The 23,529-nt window shown below is 39.2% G+C and overlaps 1 protein-coding gene across 1 annotated transcript; it reads left to right on the forward strand.

The window, feature by feature from the left end:
- Nucleotides 1-11,400: 11,400 nt before the first annotated feature.
- SAP18 (Sin3A associated protein 18) lies at nucleotides 11,401-19,496 on the forward strand. Its single transcript, XM_082701691.1, has 4 exons — nucleotides 11,401-11,671; nucleotides 11,860-11,969; nucleotides 18,897-19,019; nucleotides 19,273-19,496. Exons 1-4 carry the CDS (start codon nucleotides 11,543-11,545, stop codon nucleotides 19,427-19,429), a joined length of 519 nt encoding a protein of 172 aa, XP_082557817.1. The 5' UTR covers nucleotides 11,401-11,542; the 3' UTR covers nucleotides 19,430-19,496.
- The last annotated feature ends 4,033 nt before the right edge of the window (nucleotides 19,497-23,529 follow it).

Genomic DNA, 23,529 nt, shown 5'->3' on the forward strand with positions numbered 1-23,529 from the left:
TAAACATGCAGTAAACATGTAAACAGTAAAAATTTGGGGGGCTCCTGTGTGGTTCAGTGGGTTAAGGCCTCTGCCTTCAGCTCAGGTCATGGTCCTGGAGTCCTGGGATCGAGCCCCACGTCGGGACTCAGCGTGGAGCCTGCTTCCCTTCCTTTCTCTTTGCCTGCCTCTCTGCCTACTTGTGATCTCTGTCAAATAAATAAATAAAATCTTTAAAAAAAATTTCTTACTGTACAATTCTTGTCTAAAAACCCAAAGTGGAATCATGATAAGTACTAGCAGTTAAAGTTCACAATTAATTAATTAATTAATTATTAAAGATTTTATTTATTTATTTGGCAGAGAGAGAGAGCACAAGCAGGCAGAGCAGCAGAGGGAGAAGGAGAAGGAGGCTCCCCACTGAGCAGAGAGCCTGATGCTGCAAGGTCCCAGAACCCTGGGATCATAACCTGAGCCGAAGGCAGCCACTTAATCACCTGAGCCACCCAGGTGCCCCAAAGTTCACAATTTAGTGAAATTCACAATACAAATTATACTTTGTGTAATATTTAGCAAAGAAATTTGATTCAGCACATATACTAGTGAATAACCTGAATGCTTATGATTTCTAACCCCTTATAAGATTGAACTGCTTTGAAAGATATAAAATGAGCCGTTTCTGTTTCAGTATTTTGTATAAGTTTCATAAAAAATTTCTTTAGAAATTTTCTGCCCTTGGGGAACCTGGCAGGCTCAGTCAGTACAGCATGCAACTCTTGATCTTGGAGTTGTCTGTGGAATACCTAAAAACAGCTGCAACACTTAAACAGGTGTGTTTTATAGAGAGAATGACAATCCACATCAGTGAATTCCAGTTGCAAATTCTGGCCACAAGTATTAATTTTATAACTTTGTAATTCTTGGTTTGTCAGCCTACCAGGAAAAAGCATTCAGTAGTTTGCCTGATCATGTGATTTTAAGGTATGATATTGAATCTGCCTTTTGTGGACTTTGAGGTCCAGCATGAGGTTCTCCATGAGAGAATTAGGCAATTAGTGCTATGACTGCTTTGAGCTATTGGAGACTATTTAGGAACCATTTAGTAAACTGTATAAAGGTAAAACATTGAGATGTTTTGCCTAGACATCTAATTAATTACCAGGATCTAGATCAGACATCAAGTAGAACTTAGTTTAGGGTTTTGTGAAAGTAGAACAAAATAAAACTAGAGTAAAAATTAGAGATTTACTTTTTAAAATGTAGTTATAATTTTTATTAATCACTTTTGGTTTTTTTTCCAGGGAGTTGAGGACTCTTGATCTGAATAATAACTATATTAGTTTAAGAAACAATAAGTGACCAAATATAAAATTTTCTACAAGGGGCCCTTACCAGTTTGCAGGATGTTTACCATTAGTGAAATTATCAGGGTAAGATCCGAGATGTTCCACATCAGAATGGTGAAAAATGGGAAAAATAGTGAGTTAAGAAAATTATCAGATATACACGATGATGAACACATAAATGAAAATACAACCTGAAGGGAATAATGTAAAGACTAACTTTTCATCCAAAGATGAGAGTCACAACTTTGAAAATCTCACTAAACATTTTTTAATAGACCTCATTTTTTAGAGTAATTTTAGGTTCACTTCACAATTGAGCAGAAAATACAAAGTATCCTTATTTCCCCCATCCCCAACTATGCATAACCTCCTCCATTGTCAACATCCCCCACCATAGTGGTACATTTGTTACAACTGATGAACCTACATTGACATAACATAATCACCCAAAGTCTATGGGTTTCATGGGGGTTCACTCTTGGGTGTTGTACATTCTATGGGTTCAGACAAATTTATAATAGAATATATCCACCCTATAGCATCATACAGAATAGTCTCACTATCCTAAATATCCTTTGTGATGTGCCTTTTCATCACTTCCTTCTCCCAATCCCTGACAACCATTGACCTTTTCTTGCCTCCTTAGTTTTGCCTTTTCTAGAATTTCATATAGGTGAAATCATATGATATGTAGCTTTTCCAAATTGGCTTCTTGCACTTTGCAATATGTATTTAAGTTTTCTCCATGGCTTTTCATGGTTTGATAGCTAGCAATGAGTAATAGTTCATTGCCTGAATTTACGCATCCATCTACTGAAGGACATCATGTTTTTCCCCAAGTTTTGGCAATTATGAATAGAACTGCTATAAATATCCATGAGTAGGTTTTTGTGTGGACATAAGTTTTTTAAGTCCTATGAGCATTATTACTGGATCCTCTGTAAAGAATATGTTTCATTTTGTGAGAGACTTCCAAACTGTGTTTCAAAGTAACTGTACTGTTTTGCATTCCCACCAGCAGTGAATGACCATTCTCATTGCTCCACACCCTGTCAACATTTGGTGTTGTCAGTATTTTGGATTTATCTACATAACCAATTATGTCATCTATGAACTAGAACAGTTCTATTTCTTCCATCCCAATCTGTATGTCTATAACTTCCTTTTCTTGTCTTGTTGCATTAGTTAGGACTTCCAGTATGAAGCTGAGTAAGAGTGGTGAGAGGGAACAATCGTGGTTTTTTCCTGATCTTAGTAAAGCTTCGACTTTCTCACCATTATAATATTTATAATATAATATTTATATATAATATTTATAATATTTCTCACCAGTATAGTAGTAGCTGTAAGTTTTGTGTAGATGTTCTTTATCAGATTCAGAAGTTCCCCTCTAATCTAGCTTTTTAAGGGTCATTACCATAAATGGGTATTCGATCTTGATAAATGCTTTTACTGCATCTATTGATATGATCATATGATCTTTCTTCTTTAGCCTGATGATGTGATGGATTACATTAATTAAAATTTTAAATGTTAATTTTTAAATGTTGAACCAGCCTTGTTTGCCTGGGACAAACCCCACTTGATCATAGTTTATGACTCTTTTTATACATTGTTGGATTTGATTTGCTAATATTTGTTGAGAATTTTTACATCCAATGCATGAAAAATATCAGTTTGTAGTTTACAATTCTTGAAATTTCTTTGGCTGGTTTGGATATTAGAGAAATGCTGGGCTCAGAGAGTGAGTTAAGAAGTATTCTCTCTGCTTCTACTTTCTTGAAGAGGTTGTAGAGATTTGTTATGATTTCTTCCTTAAATCTTTGGTAGAATTCACCAGTAAACTCATGTGGGTCTGTTGCTTGTGTTCTGAGAAGTTATTTATTACTGGCTCCACTCCTTTGATAGATATAGGGCTATTCAGATAATCTATATCTTCTTGTGTGAGGTTTGCTAGATTTACCTTTTTCATTTTTTAGTTTTTTTAATGATTTATTTATTTGAGAGAGAGAAAGAGGTGTGAGAGGGGCAGAAGGAAAGAGAGAGAATCTCAAGCACACTCCCCACTGAGTATGGAGCCCAAAGTGGGGCTCGATCTTACAACCCATCAATCATGACCAAAATCAAGAATCAGATGCCCAACCAACTGAGCCACCCAGGCGCCCCAGAGATTTACTTTTTAAAACATTACTTTTAATTTCTGAAAGTAAATATATACTTACTATGAAAAATGTAGAAAATACAAGAAATAGGAATCACAGTTATTCATTATCTTCTAACTCAGAGAATGTTATTAATATTTGTTAGTATTGCCCTCCAGGATGCTTGCATGTGTGTACATGTTTTTTAAAAATATAATGGAATTATTTTATAATATTCTGTCATTCTTTTAAACATAACATTCCATTATTAGCATGACTTTACTCACTAATTCCTTCATTATAAATGTTAAATTACATATCTGTTCAGTTTTCTCATTTGTAAGATGGGTTTCATTCATTTCAAAGAATGTTGTGAAATTAAAAAATGCATGCAAAATATATAGCAAAGTGCCTAGCAATGTAGATTGTAAAAAACAAAAACAAACAGCCACAAATTCCTTACTAATGTGCATGCCCCTTTGTAGGGTGTCTTGGCCACAACTCTGACCAAGAAGTGAAGTCTATTTCTCTACTTTCTTCATTCTTGGCATAGCCTTGTGACTTGCTTTGACCAAGAGAATGTGGCCAAAGTGAAGTAGTGTAGCTCATAAGCCAACTCTTCGAGATGGCTGGAAGCTTCTGCTCTCACTCTTTTGGAATCTTGAGGCTATAATTAGCCTGCATTAGCCTGGTAAAGACACAGGACCCAGCCCACAGCCAGCATCATCACCTACAGAGGAGGCAAAGTCATCTTAGAGCATCTTAACCCCTTACCTCCAAGTTGAGTGATCAGATAACTACAGTTGCTTGAGGGAAGCCAGGTGAGACCCAAGACACTGCCCGGTTGAGTTCAGCCCTAATAAAAGGCATGTTGTCTTAAGCTTCTTAGTTTTCAGGTGGTTGTTACACAGCACTAAAAAGGTAACTGACACAGTGAGCAACAGATATAAACTGATATTATTACCTTATGAATCTAAAAGGTGATAATATGATAATGAGATGTTACCTAAGCACTTTACAATGTATTTAATCATACATATTTTAGTCTTAGACATACAGAAAGGAGGATGTTAAATTTTATTTATGCTATGATGGTCTCAGTACCACAAGGACATCTATTAAATGCATTTCCTAATTTCAAAGAACTAGTAAGTTATCAAAGATCCTTCTTCATGTACCACCTTGGAATCAGGACCAGAAGAGCCACCCTGAGTCTCCCAAAATACCAATCATTCCAGATTTGATAGTTAAATACCTAAGCCAAATAACTTTCTTAGCTGCTCTTTTATTTTCAGGTGAATAAACACACTCTCAGTTTTTTGCAGTGATTAGTACATAACTATTTGAATGTACATGATAATGAGTTGGCGAAGATTTATAATTAAAGAATCATGACAGCAATGCTGTTTTTTCCATTGAAATTTTCATAGAATCTGCTACCCTTCAAAATTGAGGGAAATTGACAGGGAATTAGCCTCTTAATCTGCCCCCTTGCCTCCTTGCAAAAGGAGATGCAGTCTACGAGATGATGATTTTAAGTGGCTCACATTCATTGAGCAGACACTGTGCCAACAGTTTTAGTTGTATTTATTCCTTATAAGGGGATGTTTGATATTTTATTATCCTAATTTATGGATCGGGACTCTGTAGTTCAGAACAATTAAGTGATTCAAGATTAACCAGCTAGCAAGTGACTAAGGTAAAGTTTAAATTTAAAATCCATCTAAATTCAAAGCCCAAGATTTTTCAACCATTAATTAAACTTTTTGGTTGCCCTCTACAGCTTGCTTCTGGGGAATATGTTGGTGGCACTGCAGACTCTTGAAGAAGAGGATGTCTTTAAAAACCATTATCAATCTAATTATTTAAATGCATAAAATAGGGGTAGAAAGTAAGAGATATTTCCATTCTCTGAAAAACCAATGTGTCCTCATTCTGTTCCAATGGCTTAAAATGTACTGTAAATGAGATGTTCTCAGAACAACCCGAGAAGCTGGTTAAAAAGTGGATTCCTGGGGCACCGGGCTGGCTCAGTCAGTGGAGCATGTGACTCTTGATCTCAGGGTTCAAACCCCACCCTGGGTGTAGAGATTACTTAAAAAACCTTTAATTTAAAAAAAAAAAAAGTTGATACCCAGAACCATACCTTAGAGAACATTTTAGTGGGAGCAGCCTTTAAAAACACTGCTTCTCTGGCTATAGTGTGAGGAAGGGGTAACACAAAGAGACCAGTTGGGAGCATCAGGATTGGCTCACAGCAGCATTGCTTTCAGTGCTAATGCCGAACAGGCATGTATGCTCACTTGTAAAAATACAGTTCTTACGGTAATATAAAGCAATGTATCTTCTAAGTAGTAATTATATTGTCTCTAGGCTTAACTTTTCTAGGAATGATTATGGAAATACACATTTTTCTACTCTTGGTAATAAGCAGATGCTTAAATGAGAGTATTTACATACACTTCTTTTTGAAAAAAGAACCCATAATATTGTGCTTATAAATGCTGTACACCTAGTCTCCCACAGATACATCTGAAAGAATTTGAAAAGGTTTAAAAACCTTCCAAAATATCCAAATTTACAACCCACAATTTTTGTAAAAGGAATCACAAAATTCTACAAATAATACATTCTATTAAACCTTTTCCAGAAACACAGTTTGTACATGTTTATGAATATGTTTTCTTGCCATGAGAAAGCTGTCTTTCTGAACCTCAGAAGAAAAAAACAAAAAACATGCACTTGCAGTGACTGACTGAGGCATATTTTGTAAAACTTCACATTACATATTTCTGATTTTTTAATTAGGGCAATCTACTTTCCCCAATTCAAAATGCCATATGATTCAAATGATTCAGAATGCCAGAACATCATAAAGAGAGAGAAAATAGCAGGTAGAGAGAGTTTGATGAGATATTTTCAGAGTTCACATACTTCAAATGTTCATTCATTTTAAAAATGTTTATTGTGGGGGCACTTGGGTGGCTCAGTCGGTTAAGCCTCTGTCTTCAGCACAGGTCATGATCCCAGGATCCTGGGATCCAGCCCCACATCAGGTTCCCTGCTCAGCGGGGAGCCTGCTTCTTCCCCTCCCTGCCCCCCACTTGTGGTCTCTCTCTCCAATAAATAAATTTAAAATATCCTTAAAAAATAAAAAATAGGGGCACCTGCTTGGCTCAGTGGGTTAAGCCTCTGTCTTCAGCTCAGGTCATGATCTTAGGGTTCTGGGATAGAGCCCCGCATCAGGCTTTCTGCTCAGCGGGGAGTCTGCATCCCTGCCCCTCTCTTTCTGCCTGCTGCTCTGCCTGCTTGTGATCTCTCTCTCTCTGTCAAACAAATAAATAAAATCTTTGAAAAATAAAAAATAAAAATAAATAAAAATATTTATTGTGGTAAAATATATATAACATGAAATTTATCATTTCAACCATTCTTAGGTTTAAAATTCAGGGACATTAAGTATATTCACAATTTGTGCAATCATTACCATTGTTCATCTCCAGAATTTTTTCATTGGCACAGATAGGAACTCCGTATCATGAAACAATAATTCCGCATTCCTTTCTCTGTCCCCAGGCCCAGGTAACCTCTTTTATTTTTTTTTTTTTTAGGAATTTATTTATTATTTGACAGAGACAGAGAGATTGCAAGTAGGCAGAGAGACAGGCAGAGAAAGAGGGAGAAGTAGGCTCCCTGCCGAACAGAGAGCCTGATGCAGGGATGCAGGGCTTGATCCCAAGACCCTGAGACCATAGCCTGAGCTGCAGGCAGAGGTTTAATCCACTAAACTACCCAGCAACCCCCCACACCCCCCCAGGTAACCTCTTTTCTACTTTCTGTCTCTCTGAATTTGCCTATTATAAGTGCCTCATATGAGTGGAATCATACGATGTTTGCTCTGTTGTGTCTGGCTTATTTCATTTGGCAGAATGTTTTCAAGGTTTGTCCTTGTTGGCGTGTATAGGTACTTCATTACTTTTTAAGTCTGAATAAAATTTCATTATAGGTATATCAATTCACTAGTTGAGAGACAGTTGGTAGTTTTCGCTTTTTGACTACTATGACTAATGCTGATATGAACATTGGTGTTCAAATACCTGTTGGACGGATGAATGGATAAGGAAGATGTGGTCCATATACACTATGGAGTATTATGCCTCCATCAGAAAGGATGAATACCCAACTTTTGTAGCAACATGGATGGGACTGGAAGAGATTATGCTGAGTGAAATAAGTCAAGCAGAGAGAGTCAATTATCATATGGTTTCACTGATTTGTGGAGCATAACAAATAGCATGGAGGACAGGGGGTGTTAGAGAGGAGAATGGAGTTGGGAGAAATTGGAAGGGGAGGTGAATCATGAGAGACTATGGACTCTGAAAAACAATCTGAGGGGTTTGAAGTGGCGGGGGGGTGGGAGGTCGGGATACCAGGTGGTGGGTATTATAGAGGGCACGGATTGCATGGAGCACTGGGTGTGGTGAAAAAATAATGATACTGTTATGCTGAAAATAAATAAATGAAAAAAAAAATACCTGTTGGAGTCCCTGCTTTCAATTCTCTGGGGAATATACCTACAAATGTAATATTCATGTGTGTAAATTCTAAAGGATGCATATACTTAAATATTATAATTTGTGTTCAGGGCTGGACCTAGAAGCCCAGGTACATGGACTGAGGGATGCTGAAGATCTACCTTAACTATGCAGTTCCACTGCCTCAGGGTATTGGAAAACTCTGTTTTGATTAAAGCTTGTCATTTGTAAAGCTCCAAAGGACAGCTTATGTGTAAGAAACAAAACCTCCCCAATAATAGCAATAACACACTGTGAAGTTCTTCATTTTCCCAGTTTCAATGTTGTCCCTTTAACTGATTGGTTAGAGTGCCCTCATGTGTCTGTATTTTTGTGCTATGAAAGTTTTGAAAAAGATTTGGTATTAGAATCATAGAGGGTGTGGGGGGATGGGAGAAATAGGATGATAAGATGATAATAGTGCATCCCAAGGCATGCACTTGGGATGAGCACAGGGTGATGTATGAAAGTGTTGAATCACTATATTGTACACCTAAAACTAATATTTCATTGTATGTCAACTGGAATTAGAAGAAAAACTTAAATAAAAAAATAAAATTTAATTTAAAAAATAGAATCATAGAACTGGAGAAGAAATTTAAATACCTTTTAAAAAGCTGAATATTGTCTACATACAAGGACCCATTTCTAAGCAGTTAAAAAAAAATCTTTTTTAACAGAGCTCTAAATCATACACACCAGTATTTATAATGTATAGCTACAATGTAGCCAGTTAAAAACCATACCTCCTCTAGTGAGAAAGAGTACTTATTAGTCCCTAAAAAGCTCCCTGGATGCCCTTCATAAATTATATTGCCCTAGCTTACTGTCAGAGGTAACACTATCCTGAATATAGTGTTAATCATTGCCTTGTTTCTCTAAGCTTTACCACTTAGTGTTTGTTTCCCTAAACAGTATTTGGGGGAAGAGAGAGAGAAAATTCCTATTTTTAAACTTTCCATAAATTGAATCCTATTGTACGTATTGTTCTGTGACTTGCTTTTTTTAAGTCTACCTTTTAAAAAAGCATATTGATTCATATTTTCAAATCTTTATGGAATTTCATTTTATGAATATATTCTTGGTAGACATTCAGCTTTTTCTAGTTATTAAGAATAAGTGTTTGAACCTGTTGCCTGGGGCTCATGTGTAACAGTTTCTCTGGGTGTTCAAGTAGGAGTGGAACAGTGGGTCCTCAGGTATGCACACATTCAGTCTCTCTAGATAACACCAGTGTTTCTACAGTGGATGAGAGTGGTCTACGGCAATTCCATTTTCTCCATATCCTTGCCCATACTTGTTAGGTTTTTACATTTTGACCAATCTGAGTGAAATGTTACCTTGTTGTGGATTAAATGTGCATTTCTATGATTATTTATGAGATTGGGCATTTTCATGTTTATATGTAATTTGTGTTTTTTCTTCTATGAAATACCTATCACAACTTGTGCTCACTTTTCTATTGGAGTGTATGTTTTTTATAAACTGATAGGCATTCTTGCGGGGGGCTTTTTTTAAATAGCAAGATACAGCTTTCATACAGAGAGTGTAAAACATAAACACACTGCTTAATGAATGATTTAAAAACTGTGCAACCACCACAGAGGTAAAAGAATGTTGCCAACACTCGAGCAACACCTCCTTTGCGCTCCCCTATCCTCATCACCATCTTTTCTCAGAGGTAATTGCCATTCTGACTTTTGTGGCAATTACTTCATTACTTTTCTTTTTATAGACTTATCACCTGGGAATGTCTCCTGAACAGTATAGTTTAGTATTGCCTGCTTTTGAACGTTATAAAAATTGATTCCCAGTGGGCGCCTGGGTGGCTCCGTTGGTTGGACGACTGCCTTCGGCTCAGGTCATGATCCCGGAGTCCCGGGATCGAGTCCCGCATTGGGCTCCCAGCTCCATGGGGAGTCTGCTTCTCTCTCTGACCTTCTCCTCGCTCATGCTCTCTCTCACTGTCTCTCTCTCAAGTAAATAAATAAAATCTAAAAAAAAAAAAAATTGATTCCCAGAGTCAATTCATGCTGTTTCACATAGTTGCAGTTTCATGTAGCTGTAGTTTGTTCATTTTTGTTGCTGTATAGTATTCCATTGCTGTTTGGTACTTTTGTTTCTGTATAGTACAGCACGATTCTTGGAATTATTGTCTTCATGATGGAACTGGGGTTGTTTTGAGCTTTTTGTTCTTACAAAATGGCTAAGAACATTCTTATAATGTCTCTGGATACCAAGATCTCCTATCTCTAGGGTATATACCAAGCAGTGAGATTATTGGATCTAATGTATACATATCTTCAACTTTATTAAATAATCCTAAACTACTTTCCAAAGTGGGTATACCAGTTTCTGCATTCACCACAAGTATTAGAGAATTCCCTTTAGTCTACCAACAAATATCAGTTTCTAATTTTTGCCAAGCTAGTGAGTATAGTTTGTTACAAACCAATCAATTAAAGCCAATCACTATGGCTTTAATGCATTCCCTGGTTGGTAATGAGTTTGAGTACCTTATATGTTTATTGGTCATTTGGATTTTTTCATTTTAGAAGTATCTATTCAATTATTTTACCCCTTTTCTATTGGGATTTCTGTCCTTTTCCTTATATATCCTGGATACTAGCTTTTGTCAATCACATGCATCATAGATATTTTTTCCCACTCTGTGGTTTTTGTCTTTCTTTAAGGTGTATTTTGAAGGTCAGGTTGTGTGTGTATGTCTGTATGTGTGTGTGTGTGTGTATTTTCAATTTAAATCTAGTCAAATTTATCAATCTTTCCTGGTTAGTGCTTTTTATAGCATGTGTTCCTTTATTTATTTACTTTTTTAATCTTGGGATTTGCTTTTTATTGATTGATTTTTTTTTTCTTGGTGCTCCAATCCATTGATCATGAAGATAGTTTATGATGTTATATCCACAAAGTTCTAGTTTTGCTGTTCACATTTCGGTCTTTGCTCCACTGTGGTGCGGGAAGAGTCCAATTCACGTTCCCCCCGTTCAGATCACTAATTATTACGTGAGCACTTACTGCAGGGCATTTTGTCTTCCCCTCAGCTTTGCAGAGCGTCTTCTGTCTTCACTCAAGGGTCCACATACACGGGTGCATTTCAGAGCTTGTTTTTCCTTTATAAAAAGTAGGATCTTGCTAATAAAGATATGCTTTTGCTTACTCACTTACCTTCTGTACCACTCTTAAGAGTGGTTAACTTATTCATTGCGTAAGAAAAATGCCTCCGCAAGCTCGTGTGGCTTGTGCTCATCCCTGGTGATCACTTCCCAGACCACCAAAGACCCACCAAGTCGAGTATCCCTCAGAAGCTCCGCCCCGCGGACGCCAACGCCCGCCTTTTTCTGAGGACGCAACCCGCAAGCGCGGCCGGGCCCGGGCTCAGGCGCCGCACAATGAACTGCGCCTGCGCCTGCGAACGCCCCTCCCCTCCTCCCCCGGTCTTCTATAAAGCCTCGACTTTCTCCTCGCGAGAGAGTTCGTTCTCATGCTCGCTGCAGGGGTCGGAGGTCAGACGGAACGTCTCGCGGGCCGTAGGAGGAAGATGGCGGTGGAGTCGCGCGTTACCCAGGAGGAAATTAAGAAGGAGCCGGAGAAACCGATCGATCGGGAGAAAGTATGGGGTCCGGAAAGAGGTGGAGGTGGGCCCGGCGGGGCGGAGAGCGCGGCCTGTGTGCGGAAGGCGGCGGTGTTTTGCTCCCCGGGCAGTTCGGAGGCCCTGGCATCTCCGGAAGGAAAGGGAGCTCCGAACTCACAGTCGTTTTCTTTAACTTCTGCCCTTCCTTTTCCTCCTCTCGCTCTCAGACGTGCCCGCTGCTGCTGCGTGTTTTCACCACCAATAACGGCCGCCACCACCGAATGGACGAGTTTTCCCGCGGAAATGTACCGTCCAGCGAGCTGCAGATCTACACCTGGTGAGGGCGGGGGGTGGTGGGGGGCGCGGCCGTTGGGGGTTGGGCGGGGCCGGCAGTAACATTAAATAATTCCCTGTGCTAGTGGAGAAATAGCCTCTCGACTTTGCTTTCTGTCACTCGGGGTCTTTGGGCCCAGCTCCCGGAAAGTTAGAGATTTTAGCTGGTAGGCAAAAGGCGATTCACGCCATCTGGTAATACTGTTAGGTTTAATGTTCAAAAGTTGTGGGTTGTGAAGAATTGATACCCCCAAGATGGCTATCACTGTTGTGGCTGCCTGGTACAAATACAATATGTAGATAAATAAAATGCAGTAGCTCCCGTTAAGGGGCTCATAAATAAGTGGTACTGGAATAACATGCTAAGGAGGACTCATCAAGAGCATTTCTGTGTAATACTAGGCCTTGGGTGCATTAAAAAAAATAAAAATAACCAATTGGTTTCTGATCTGGTGCTTAATGGAAAAGCTTTTGATGTGTGTTTCCTGAAGACCTGCCCCTTAAAGTTTCTCTCTTACCTGTACCTTCTATACCCCCAAGTCTGTCTAGGGCCATTACATATTACAAGCGTATCTTTAGAGCTGCATATATTTCCTGAGTTTGACATCATAATAGCTGTTAGTAGCAGTGAAAGGTTAATAAGGTTTAAAAATATGTCTTGTGGTAGAATTGCATTCACATTTGTGTAACCGTTACTTATTACAAAACTTTTTCTTTTACCCCCTGGCAGAAGTTTTGTGCCCAGTAAGCAATAACTCCCCATTTCTGTCTTGCCCCTGTTAGACTCTAATTTAGTTTATATCTATATGAATTTGCCTGTTCTAGATATTTGTGTCCACTTGTGTAGTGGACTCATACAGTATTTGTTGTGTCTGGCTTATTTCACTTAGTATAATATTTACAGGGTTCATCCATGTTGTAGCATGTAACACAACTTCACTCTTTTTTATGGATGAATATTCAGTGTGTATCAACGTACCACATTTTGTCTATCCACTTTTTTGTTGATAGGTACCTGAGTTTCCATTTTTTTGGCTTTGTGAATAACGCTGCTATGAACTGGGTATACAAGTATCTGTTTTGAGTCCTTGATTTCAGTTATTTGGGGTATAGACCTAGAAATGGGATTGCTGGATCATACTGTTACTGTATGTTTAACTTCCTGAGGAACTGCCAAACTGCTTTTCACAGGAGCTGCACCATTTTACAGCCCCAGAAAGGTGTGTAATTTTAAACTGTGAGCCCAGCATAGTAAAACTTGATTCTTTTAAAGATTGGGACCCTATTTGTCTTTTGTAGGTACTTGTTAAATTTATGTAGTATGATTTTAGTTCAGCATCATTCCAGGATAAAGTTCCAGAAAGGTTGATTTAACTTAGGACGAAGAACTGTTACTAATGTATTGATGAAAACCTCTGTTTGGAGATTAAAGTGTATACTTCTTCCAGCAGTAAGAGTTCTGTTTGTTAGGTGCTGTGGTTAGATTCTGAGGGTATGAAGGAAAGAAGGTACTGCCCCTCCCTGCAATAAGTTCAGTCTGACGGAGAAAGCAATAAATAATAATTAGGTAAATAATAAATAATAATTAGGTAAAACTTTAGGGTGAAGATGGCAGAGTGAGATTGTTCTAGAAGTCCTGTATTTCTAATCCAGGAAAAAAAAATGCAGAAGAAATTCTGCCCTAAATTGCCCTATCCCTAAACTGCAACCGAATAAGGAAAGGCAACCTTATGTTATACCTCAAAGTGATGGCCAGAGACAAAGATTCTAAAAGATTGAGTGGTTGGTGTGACAGCAGAGCCCTGCCCCCTTTTCCAGAAGGAGTACTGAAGGAAGATTAGTCAACAAATCTTGGGAGTTCTCTGTTTGTAGAAGTAGACTGAGAGACTAAATAGGTAGTCCTAAGATAGAGAAAAAGGAGTGAAGTCCAGAGGAGCCTAACAGAAGCAAGTTGAGTTTGCCAAAGTTCAAAGCACTGTGTGGAGTTGGGAGTTGGGGGAACAAGCCAGACACCACAGGAGTGGTCAATCTCCTGTGCTTGGGTGATCATTAAACATGTTATATAGAAAGAGAATTACCTAGGTAGCTCTATCAGGGTTCAGCTTGAAAAATGGAACCAGTAGGAGATCTCTATGAAGTGATTTATTGCAGAGAATTGGCTTACATGATTCCGAGGGCTACCTCGATAACTCTTAAGTCCCCTTAAATCCCCAATCTGTGAGGTGAGCTCTAAGGAAGGGCCAGGCAGGAACTTTTTTCTTTTTTTTTTTTTTTTAAGATTTTATTTAGTTGACGAGAGGGAACACAAGCAAGGAGAGTGTGAGAGGGAGAAATAGGCTTACTGCCGAGCAGGGAGCCTGATGCCGGGCTTGATTCCCGGACCCTGGGATCATGACCTGAACCGAAGGCAGAGGCTTAACACGGGTGCTTAACGGCTGAGCCTCCCAGGCACCTCCAGGCAGGAACTCTTTTTTTTCTTCTTCCCCAGGCAGGAACTCTTAAGAGCTAAGGCTCCCCATAGCAGCTTGAATTTCTTCTGCACGGAAGCCTCTGCTTTCCTCGTAAGCCCTTTTCAACTAATAAAATCAGGCCTACTCTGATTTGATTGAGTGAGGCTTACTCAGATTAACTGGGGTGATTTAAATTTAAAGCCAACTGGTTATAGACTTTGACCATATACACAAAATACCATCTAGTAACACTTTGTTATTGTGATTGAATAACTGAGGTTGTAGCTTTGCCAAACTGACACAAAACTGAGTCTCACATTGGCAACACAAAGACTTCAGCCCAAATAGAGCTCTTGCTTCCTCATTGTGTACTCAAGCTTTGGACCAGTGGTCAGAAAGCAATACTTGGCACTCCCAACTACTGATCTAGGGAGGTGGTCGTCAGGTTGGAAGCTTGTAGGAGATTCACTGTCAGAACTGATTTTTAACAGATGTAAACAAGATGACAATATGGGAAGTGTTTTTAGAAAGGTAGAAAGGACCCTTTCTTGCACATATCATGTAAGGTGTACCAGGGAATAGCTGATGCAGAGTAATTAGCATCAGAAGATTGGGTTTAAAAAAATCAGTCTTGCCTCAGACTTAATGGGGACAGAGTTAAAGTAGCCAGGAATTGTTGCAGAACAGAGTAGAACTCTGACAGAGTAAATAAGAATTTACAAAATTAGGTAGTGATAGGGGAACTGAATCTTTATTGAAATTTTATAATTCCTTCAATTTTACTTGTTTTTTATTCTGTTAAACTCAAGTAAATGTGAGTTTTATTAAAAATACATGTAATATTTGAAGCATGAATTACACTTATAATTATATAAAATAATTACCTTATTAATAATTGCATTATTCATTATTAATAATAAATAATTACAATTATAATCTTAGTATGTATAATATGCTTGATAATCTTAAGATTTTTTTTCTGTTGTATTGTGTATATGTAAAAAAAGATGCCTACAAGTGATGTTAAATATCACTGGTTATTTTATTTATTTATTTTTTTAAAAGATTTTATTTATTTATTTGACAGACAGAGATCACAAGTAGGCAGAGAGAGAGGAGGAAGCAGGCTCCCTGCTGAGCAGAGAGCCGGGTGCAGGCCTCAATCCCAGGATCCTGGGATCATGACCTGAGCCGAAGGCAGAGGCGTTAACCCACTGAGCCACCCAGGTGCCCCTCACTGGTTATTTCTGATTGGTGAAATTTGGGATATAATTTACTACCTTTTTGCATATGGTTTTCCTGCCTCTTTAAGAAACATGAAGATCCGTCAAGTGGAGAAAGGCAGTCATGCACAGCTTCTCACCCCTTCCTTGCATGGCCACGTAAGCGTGACCTGGGGCCCAGAAGGGTCTTTTCATTTGGTTTTTTGTTCTTGTTTTTGTTTTCAAAGATTTTATTTATGTATTTGATAGAGATCACAAGTAGGTAGAGAGGTGGGGGGAGGGCGGGAAAGCAGGTTCCCTGAGAGCAGAGAGCCCAGTGCTGGACTAAATCCCAGGACCCTGAGATCATGACCTGAGCCAAAGGCAGAGGCTCAGTCCACTGTGCCACCCAGGTGCCCCTGGTTTTTTTTTGTTTGTTTGTTTGTTTTGTTTTTTGCAAATAGTTAAAAGAGCTCTCACAACTGTGCTTGGTAAATGTCTTTGGGAGTATCTTTCCCTATTCTGGGTTTGATGTGATCTTTGTTCTGCCTGTGTGCCATTGTGTGGGACCTGACCTGCAGTATCTGTTCTCAGGGGTCTTTACCTGCAGCTCAAGAAGGGTATATGCAGACTGTCTGGGCAACAGCTACAGGGGGAGACCTGCAGGTCATGGGGGATCCACACTTCATGAAGCATATCTTCTGCTGTCTTTTCTCAGTGCAAGTAAAGCATTGTTCCCTCTGTTGTCTCTGAGTTGTGTCTGTCTTGGCAACCCCAGCACCTGCAAGCTAAGGCAGTAGGTTGATATTCTGGGATTGCTGCTCCTAGTGGAAGGCATTTTTGGGCTCTTTGCTATCCTCCAGGTGGTTGGTCTCCTCCCTGGGCGGTGGTAACAGGTGTCACTCATGTGACAACAGCTTTACACAGAATCTTTAAAAAACTGAGATGAAGATGAATCAAAGGCAGCTAAATAATGAGGTGTAGAAATCTGTGATGATGAAAAATGGAGAAAATTATATGCTCTGTATTTAGGAGGTAAGAAATAACGGGATGGAGATGGGAAAAACTTTCAGGTTTATGGCCTGAGCAATGACGTGAGTGATAATAAGAGATTTTTTTGTTATTTTTCTTTAAGTAGGCTCCACACCCATTGTGGAACGCAACATGGGGCTCAAACTCAAGACCCTAGCTGAGGTCAAGAGTCAGATGCTCAACCAACTGAGCCATTCAGACGCCCCAGTGATGGTAGTTTTGATGGTACTAGGGGAGAGTCAGGGCATGTTTTGGGGACAACACTCTTGGAGAGTATCTAGTGTCCCTTGTTTTCATTTTATGGCCCCCTGTAGGCAAAGTTGTTTCAGTTTCACATCATCCATTTCATTCTTTCAGTTGTCATGAAAGAAAACTATAAAAATATACACTATTATAGTTTGTTAACTTTTTCCAAGTTGCTCATGTTTAGATTTTTTTCAGGTTGTGCTCAAAGGACTGTTTTAAGTTCTGAGTTGAAATAAATATTTGCAGGGCAAGAATATGTACTGTGAAAGGAAACTATGCTTAGTCCTAAAGAAAATTTCATGTTTCATTGATTTTATGGCTCTATCTAATGTAAAACTCTTAGATTCCATCTTAGAAAGAAAAAATACTACATCTTAATGAAAATGCTTTCTTGTTATTGATTCTAAGATGCATTCCAACTTCAGACATGAAAGGTGGAAAAGTACATGCTTTAGAGATAAGGAAATATAATTTAATTGGATTACTTTGAAGTAGTTACTCTTAAAAAAGTAAATCACTATGCCAGTAAGATGTTATATAGCAACGAAAGATAGCAAATATAATCCCTAAAGTGCCCCCCCCTTTTTTGATAGGTATATTTATTTTTTTCTTTTCCTTTTTTTTATTATTAATATATAATGTAGTATTTGTTTCAGGGGTACAGGTCTGTGATTCCATCAGTGTTACACAACACACAGGACTCACCACAGTACATTCCCCTCCCCAGTGACCCATCACTCAGCAGCCCCGTCCCAGCCCCCTACACTCAAGCAACCTTTCCTGAGATTAAGAGTCTTTTATGGTTTGTCTCTCTCTCTGGTTTTATCTTGTTTCATTTTTTTCCTCTCTTCCCCTATGATCTTGTTTCTTAAATTCCACATATCTGTGAGATATGATAATTGTCTTTCTCTGACGTATTTTGCTTAGCATAATATCTTCTAGTTCCATCCATGTCATTACACATAGCAAGATTTCCCCCTTTTGAGGGCTGTGTATATATACCACATGATCTTTATCCATTCATCTGTCAATGGACATCTGAGCTCTTTCCATAGTTTGGCTATTGTGGTCCTTGTTGCTGTAAACATTGGGGTGTGAGGTGCCTGGGTGGGTCAGTGGGTTAAGCCTCTGCCTTCGGCTCAGGTCATGATCTCAGGGTCTTAGGATAGAGCTCTGCATTGGGCTGTGTGCTCAGCAGGGAGCCTGCTTCCCCCTGTCTCCAGCTGCCTCCCTGCCTACTTGTGATCTCTCTGTGTCAAATAAATCTTTAGGAAAAAAAAACAAAAAACATTGGGGTGCAGGTGCCTCTTTGGATCACTACATTTGTATCTTTGCGGTTAACAGGGCACTTGTTGGTCAACGCTAGCTCTATTTTCAACTTTTTTGAGGAATGTTCATACTGTTTCCCATAGTGGCTGCACCAGCTTGCATTCCCTTTTAGCACTAATAGTCTGACTTTAATGTATTAACATTTCAATCATTGGGGCTGGTACAGGGAGTTTATGGGGGCAGATAGGATTATTAGCTGCTTTATAATCCAGCATGGGGCACCGGGCTGGCTCAGGTAGAGCATGTGACTCGACCTCACTATTGTGATATGAGCCTCATGTTATGTGTCGGATTACTTAAAAATAAACTCTTAAAAAATAAAGTTAAAGGGGCGCCTGGGTGGCTCAGTGGGTAGGGCCTCTGCCTTCGGCTCGGGTCATGGTCCCAGGGTTCTGGGATCGGGCCCCGCATCGGGCTCTCTGCTCAGCAGGGAGCCTGCTTCCTTCTCTCTCTCTGCCTGCTTTTCTGCCTACTTGTGATCTCTGTTAGGTAAATAAATGAAATCTTTTAAAAAAATAAAGAAAGAAAGAAAATAAAGTTAAAGTATAAGACCTTGACAGCTGTAATTCTAACAGGTCACAATTCACACATAATTAACTCATTGATATCAATATTCTTGTTATGTTATTATTATTGATTAATCAAATATGTTTTCTTTTTTTTAAAACTCAGGATGGATGCAACTTTGAAAGAACTGACTAGTTTAGTAAAAGAAGTCTACCCAGAAGCTAGAAAGAAGGGCACACACTTCAATTTTGCAATTGTTTTTACAGATCCTAAAAGGCCTGGCTATCGGTAGGTAACGTTTAATTTTTAATTCCTATAATCTCTTTGGTTAATAGATAGGGATAAGCCCTCACCTTTAAATAAGTCTCTGGTTTGGGGGGGGGGGATATAAATTCTATTACTCTGGCTTAGCTTAATGCAGTAATTAATTTTTAATTGTGCCATAAGATATGGAGCAAATCCAGTCCCATGTTTACTTTGCAGTGCATATTTAGTTTCATTGACTTGTGATCCATTAACAGTTGGGTCTCCTTTTCCGCAGAGTAAAGGAGATTGGCAGCACCATGTCTGGGAGGAAGGGGACTGATGACTCGATGACCCTGCAGTCGCAGAAGTTCCAAATAGGAGACTATCTGGACATAGCAATCACACCTCCAAATCGGGCACCACCACCTTCGGGGCGCATGAGACCATATTAAATTTTATTTACTATTTCTTGAATTATTTTTCATTCAGTTATGTAAAATAAATTCTTTTTCCTCCCCTCGTCATTGCCATTAAGCCTTTAAAGTCTAAACAAATTGTAATGCGTCTATTTAGGAATTAGATTTGGCTGTGCTTTGGTATGGATATTAATAGAAAGTCTATATGTTTCTGGTCCTTCCATAGAATACAAAGAAAAGTGCTCTTAGCATTCTTTGTAAAACTGTATTGTTAAATATATGTGTGCAATCAACCAGAGTGTGAAAATTCATGAAGGCACGGGAACAGGGTTTAATGTAGTATTTGGGGTTTATGCTGAGTAATGGAGGATGGTATGTTTAAGCCCAAATGGGGCTGACTAAGAGAGCCTTGGGATGAATTAGAGGGCGAGTTTGTGGCCTGGACTGTTGCCTGCAGTTAGAATAAGGATGAGGTGGCATTTTGGAATAGCATGAGCTGAGGCAAGTTGAAGACGCTGTGTCTGCTCAAAGAGATGGACCTGCCTAAAACAAGGTACAGTGATGTAAAAAGAGGAAAGTGGGTGCCATGGTGAGGGCTCTTTATGTTTGAAAAATGGGGAGAATAGGGCATTTTGAAGACGAACCAGTATAGAGGAAACAAGGGTTAGCACTTAGGATAAGTTGGGAAGGTTTACTTCGAAGGTCTGAAAATGGAGGGACAAAAGAGGAATCCCAAGACCTGGGAGCAGAGCTAGGGATTTGGTGAAGTTGAGTAAATAGAGGCTATCGACACTTGGAGTTACCAGTGCCGGGGATTGGCTTGTATCAGTGTCTGGCGAGTCGCCGTGCGTCGTGCTGAAGACAAGCTGGGCTAAACATTTTTGCACCAGCAGCTTGGCAGCCTTGGACCAGTTACATGAATCTCTTGGTATTTATTTGTAAAATGGAGAGGACAGCCCATGGGATTGTGGTGATTAAATATTTCTAGGACTTGACCTGTAAGAAACAGTAAATATTAGCTAGTAGCCATAAAGTAGTCAAAGCTGGATCTGAATCTTCTGTGGCTCTATTACATTCGCCTCTTGAAGTTTCTAGAGTGTGGCCAGAGTGTAGTAGCTTAAATTACCATAGTCTGTTACAGTAGGAAATGGAAAACTTATATTCCAAAATGAACAAATAGGTGCTAGCAGTGATTTTCAGTCAGATTCCAGTCATTTTATCTTGTACATACAGAAGCAGCCTTTTAAATGTAATGGTTCTGTGGAATCGATGTCCCTTCAGCAAAGCCCATCACCAGGCGGCAGAGAACCAGCCCAGAACCTAGATGTAGTGCCTCTTCTCTGAAGTTCACCACAAACCCTTAGATTTTTTGCTTTCAGATTAGATAGACTTGAGTTCTGTCAGTCATAAAAGTAATTTAAACCATTTTTTTTTTTTTTTTTTTTTTTTGAGAAGAGGAACCATGGTTATCTTCCTATTTGTGGGGAAGAAACTGATTTACTATGCAGAGAAGAAGGTAGGAATGAAATACAGGACTTGTAAGCCAGTTTTTTATATGGCGTGAACTACAATGAGGGCTCTCCTGTAATTCCAGGTTATTCTCCCAGTAATTTTAAAGTGGTTTATTTGCCTGGTTCCAATATGGAATTTTTCCTTTAAAGATTTCAGTCTTCTACGAAAAGTACAGTTAAAGACTACCTGATGGATTTATTATTGACCATAATGCTAAGAATCAGATGACTTGTACTTAGTCCTTATTTACCTCTGGTTTTGGTAAGTATGGCTTATAGGTAAGTAATTGAGCTGTTTCCTCAAATATAAAATAGAAATAAATGGTCACCGTGACAGTACCATGCTCAGTGCTTAGTGTCCTGACTGCCTTGTTTGCTCAGAAGGTATTTCTGGAGTTGAAATTTTCCCTTCAGAGTATGTGTTCTAGCTCATGTGTTGCCTATAATTTGCCTATCTTTTGAGTTTCCTCATAGTATATGTGAACTTGGTGTTTTGAGTTATTTACCAGATCTTCAGTAGGGAGTCTCGCTGTTAAATTTATATTTGGATTTTACAAAATGTGGCTGTGGGACCATTACACCCACAGTAATTGCTGGCTCAGGTGATGTTTGAGATGGTGGCATGTGCACATGTGTGTGAGTGCACACACGCATGTGAGGGGGAAGGAGCTATTACACTGTTAGGTTAGAATTCTAAAAACTTAAAACTGTTCTTCTTCAATAAAGAGCTGAATTTAGCCTGCCTCTTTCTATTCAGTCAAATTCCAGACTTGAGTACTTCTCAGACTCCCAAGAGGGTCACACCCTGAAACAGTTCATCAGAATTACAGTCAGTGGAGTGCTGGGCTGGGCATGAGGAACTTGACAGTGTTTCCCCTCAACGAACCTTCCCAACCAAGCTCTAAAGACTAGTTCCCATTTAGAGGTGAGATTGAAGCCTGCTTTAACAGGTCACAAGTGGGTCACATGAACCTAGGTACTGAACAGATGTTGAAATAATACATTTCCAAAAGTGGTGTTCTTTGACGGTTTACTTGATCCTCAACTCTGCACCCTGGCTTCCACCCGCACCCCCCAGGTTACTGTTTGTTTAGGGAAGTTATCCTCTGTAACTGATTTCTGCCAAGGTGCATTGTCCTGAGTATGGACTGGTTTCAGTTTTTATACAAACCAGAACATGTGTCTTAACTGATACGGTCTCTGCTTCCAGTTGGAGGGCCAGAGCTGCCAAAAGAGGTCTGTGTTCAAAGTGTGTTCTTTTGCTTGCATACAGGTTGTTTTACCAACAGCTGTAATTTCTTGGGAGCCTGCAGTGGAACAAGCTTGAAGGAAGTATGTTTATTTATGGATTTTCATTCCCCCTATACCAAGCAAATAAGCTAACGTCTAAAAAGCAATTTTAATACTTAATACTAAAAAATAATCTTCCTAAGCAAAAATGAACCAGGAATGTTATGCATAATTTACTGTAGAAAGGTGTTCTCATTAGTACCAGCCACAAAGGCTTGTTGGGAGGAGCCAATAAAATGGTGTTGAGTGTGCCTGATGGTGAATATTCAGTGAAGAGCAATTTACAAAGAAGAAAAAAGGCATTTGGTGCTTCCTTGTTTTGTGCTTTCAGCTGTCAGAATTTCCTGTCCAGGCTAGCAGCTCCTAAGAAAATTTCAGATAGGAGTTGATGAGATTAAAGCAGTTTCCACTGTGAATGAATTGAACCTCCTGAGGCATTTTCAAAATCTGTAGCATGACTATTGGGAACCGTCAGAATTTGTAGGATTCCTGATTAACCCTTTTCGCTTTCCAGTACTGTACCAGGGGATAAAATAGATTTAGAAAGTGCTTCCCGGTAGTACTTTGGGCTTGGTGTGGTACACAGATAAATCTGACCCAGATACAGGTCCTCCTTGGAAAGTCTTACAGTCTAGTCATGGACGTATAAACATGATAAAAGGTGGAGGGGAAAGGGTATGCCAAAGACAGTTGCTACTGAAGGTGGCATTTGAGCTTGCTGAACTCCTCAGAGAAGTTGGGTTGGATTTATACTCCAGATACAGATCTAGCATGAATAAAGGCAGGAATGTGAAAAAGGAACAGTCTCTAGAGCACTGAAGTACTGTTTTGACTGGAGTTGAGGATAAAAAGGAATGTCTGATGCTACTGCAATAATCTAGGTGAGAAGTGCAATGGTGGTAGAGGGAATGGGGGAGGGAACGAGTCCCAGAGATCTTAGGCCGTCAAAAAGATCTGTGGCCAAGATCTGGGGTGGGAAATGGGGCACAGAAAAGTTAAGTCAGCCATTAAAGCCACAGTGTACTCATCCGAAAAGTTGGGACCATAGTACCTACTTCCTAAGAGTTGATCTAAGAATTGGTTAATCTGCATAGTGTGCTCTCAGTGTTTGATGTTACCATGAAATGATTCAGGAGCTTAAGTTGCTAAGTATCTGCGTAATGAACAAAAGCAAACAAGATCATTGCCCTTACTGAGTTTTTGGTCCAGTAGTAGAGGAAAAAATTAAAATAACACAAGATATTTTCTAACAAATTCTACTAGGTACTGTGAAGGATAATAGGGAGCTCAGAACTAAGCAAGGAGGACCTTTGGGCCAGGGAAAGTTAACAAAGT

This window comes from Mustela nivalis (genome assembly GCF_964662115.1).
Source record: "Mustela nivalis genome assembly, chromosome: 15".
Taxonomy (NCBI): domain Eukaryota; kingdom Metazoa; phylum Chordata; class Mammalia; order Carnivora; family Mustelidae; genus Mustela; species Mustela nivalis.

Excerpts from the sequence above, each read along its gene's own strand:
- SAP18 (XM_082701691.1), top strand. The coding sequence starts at position 11,543 with ATGCTCGCTGCAGGGGTCGGAGGTCAGACGGAACGTCTCGCGGGCCGT. Across the intron at positions 11,672-11,859 it reads AACCGATCGATCGGGAGAAA|ACGTGCCCGCTGCTGCTGCG; the intron begins GTATGGGGTCCG and ends TCTCGCTCTCAG. Across the intron at positions 19,020-19,272 it reads CCTAAAAGGCCTGGCTATCG|AGTAAAGGAGATTGGCAGCA; the intron begins GTAGGTAACGTT and ends CCTTTTCCGCAG.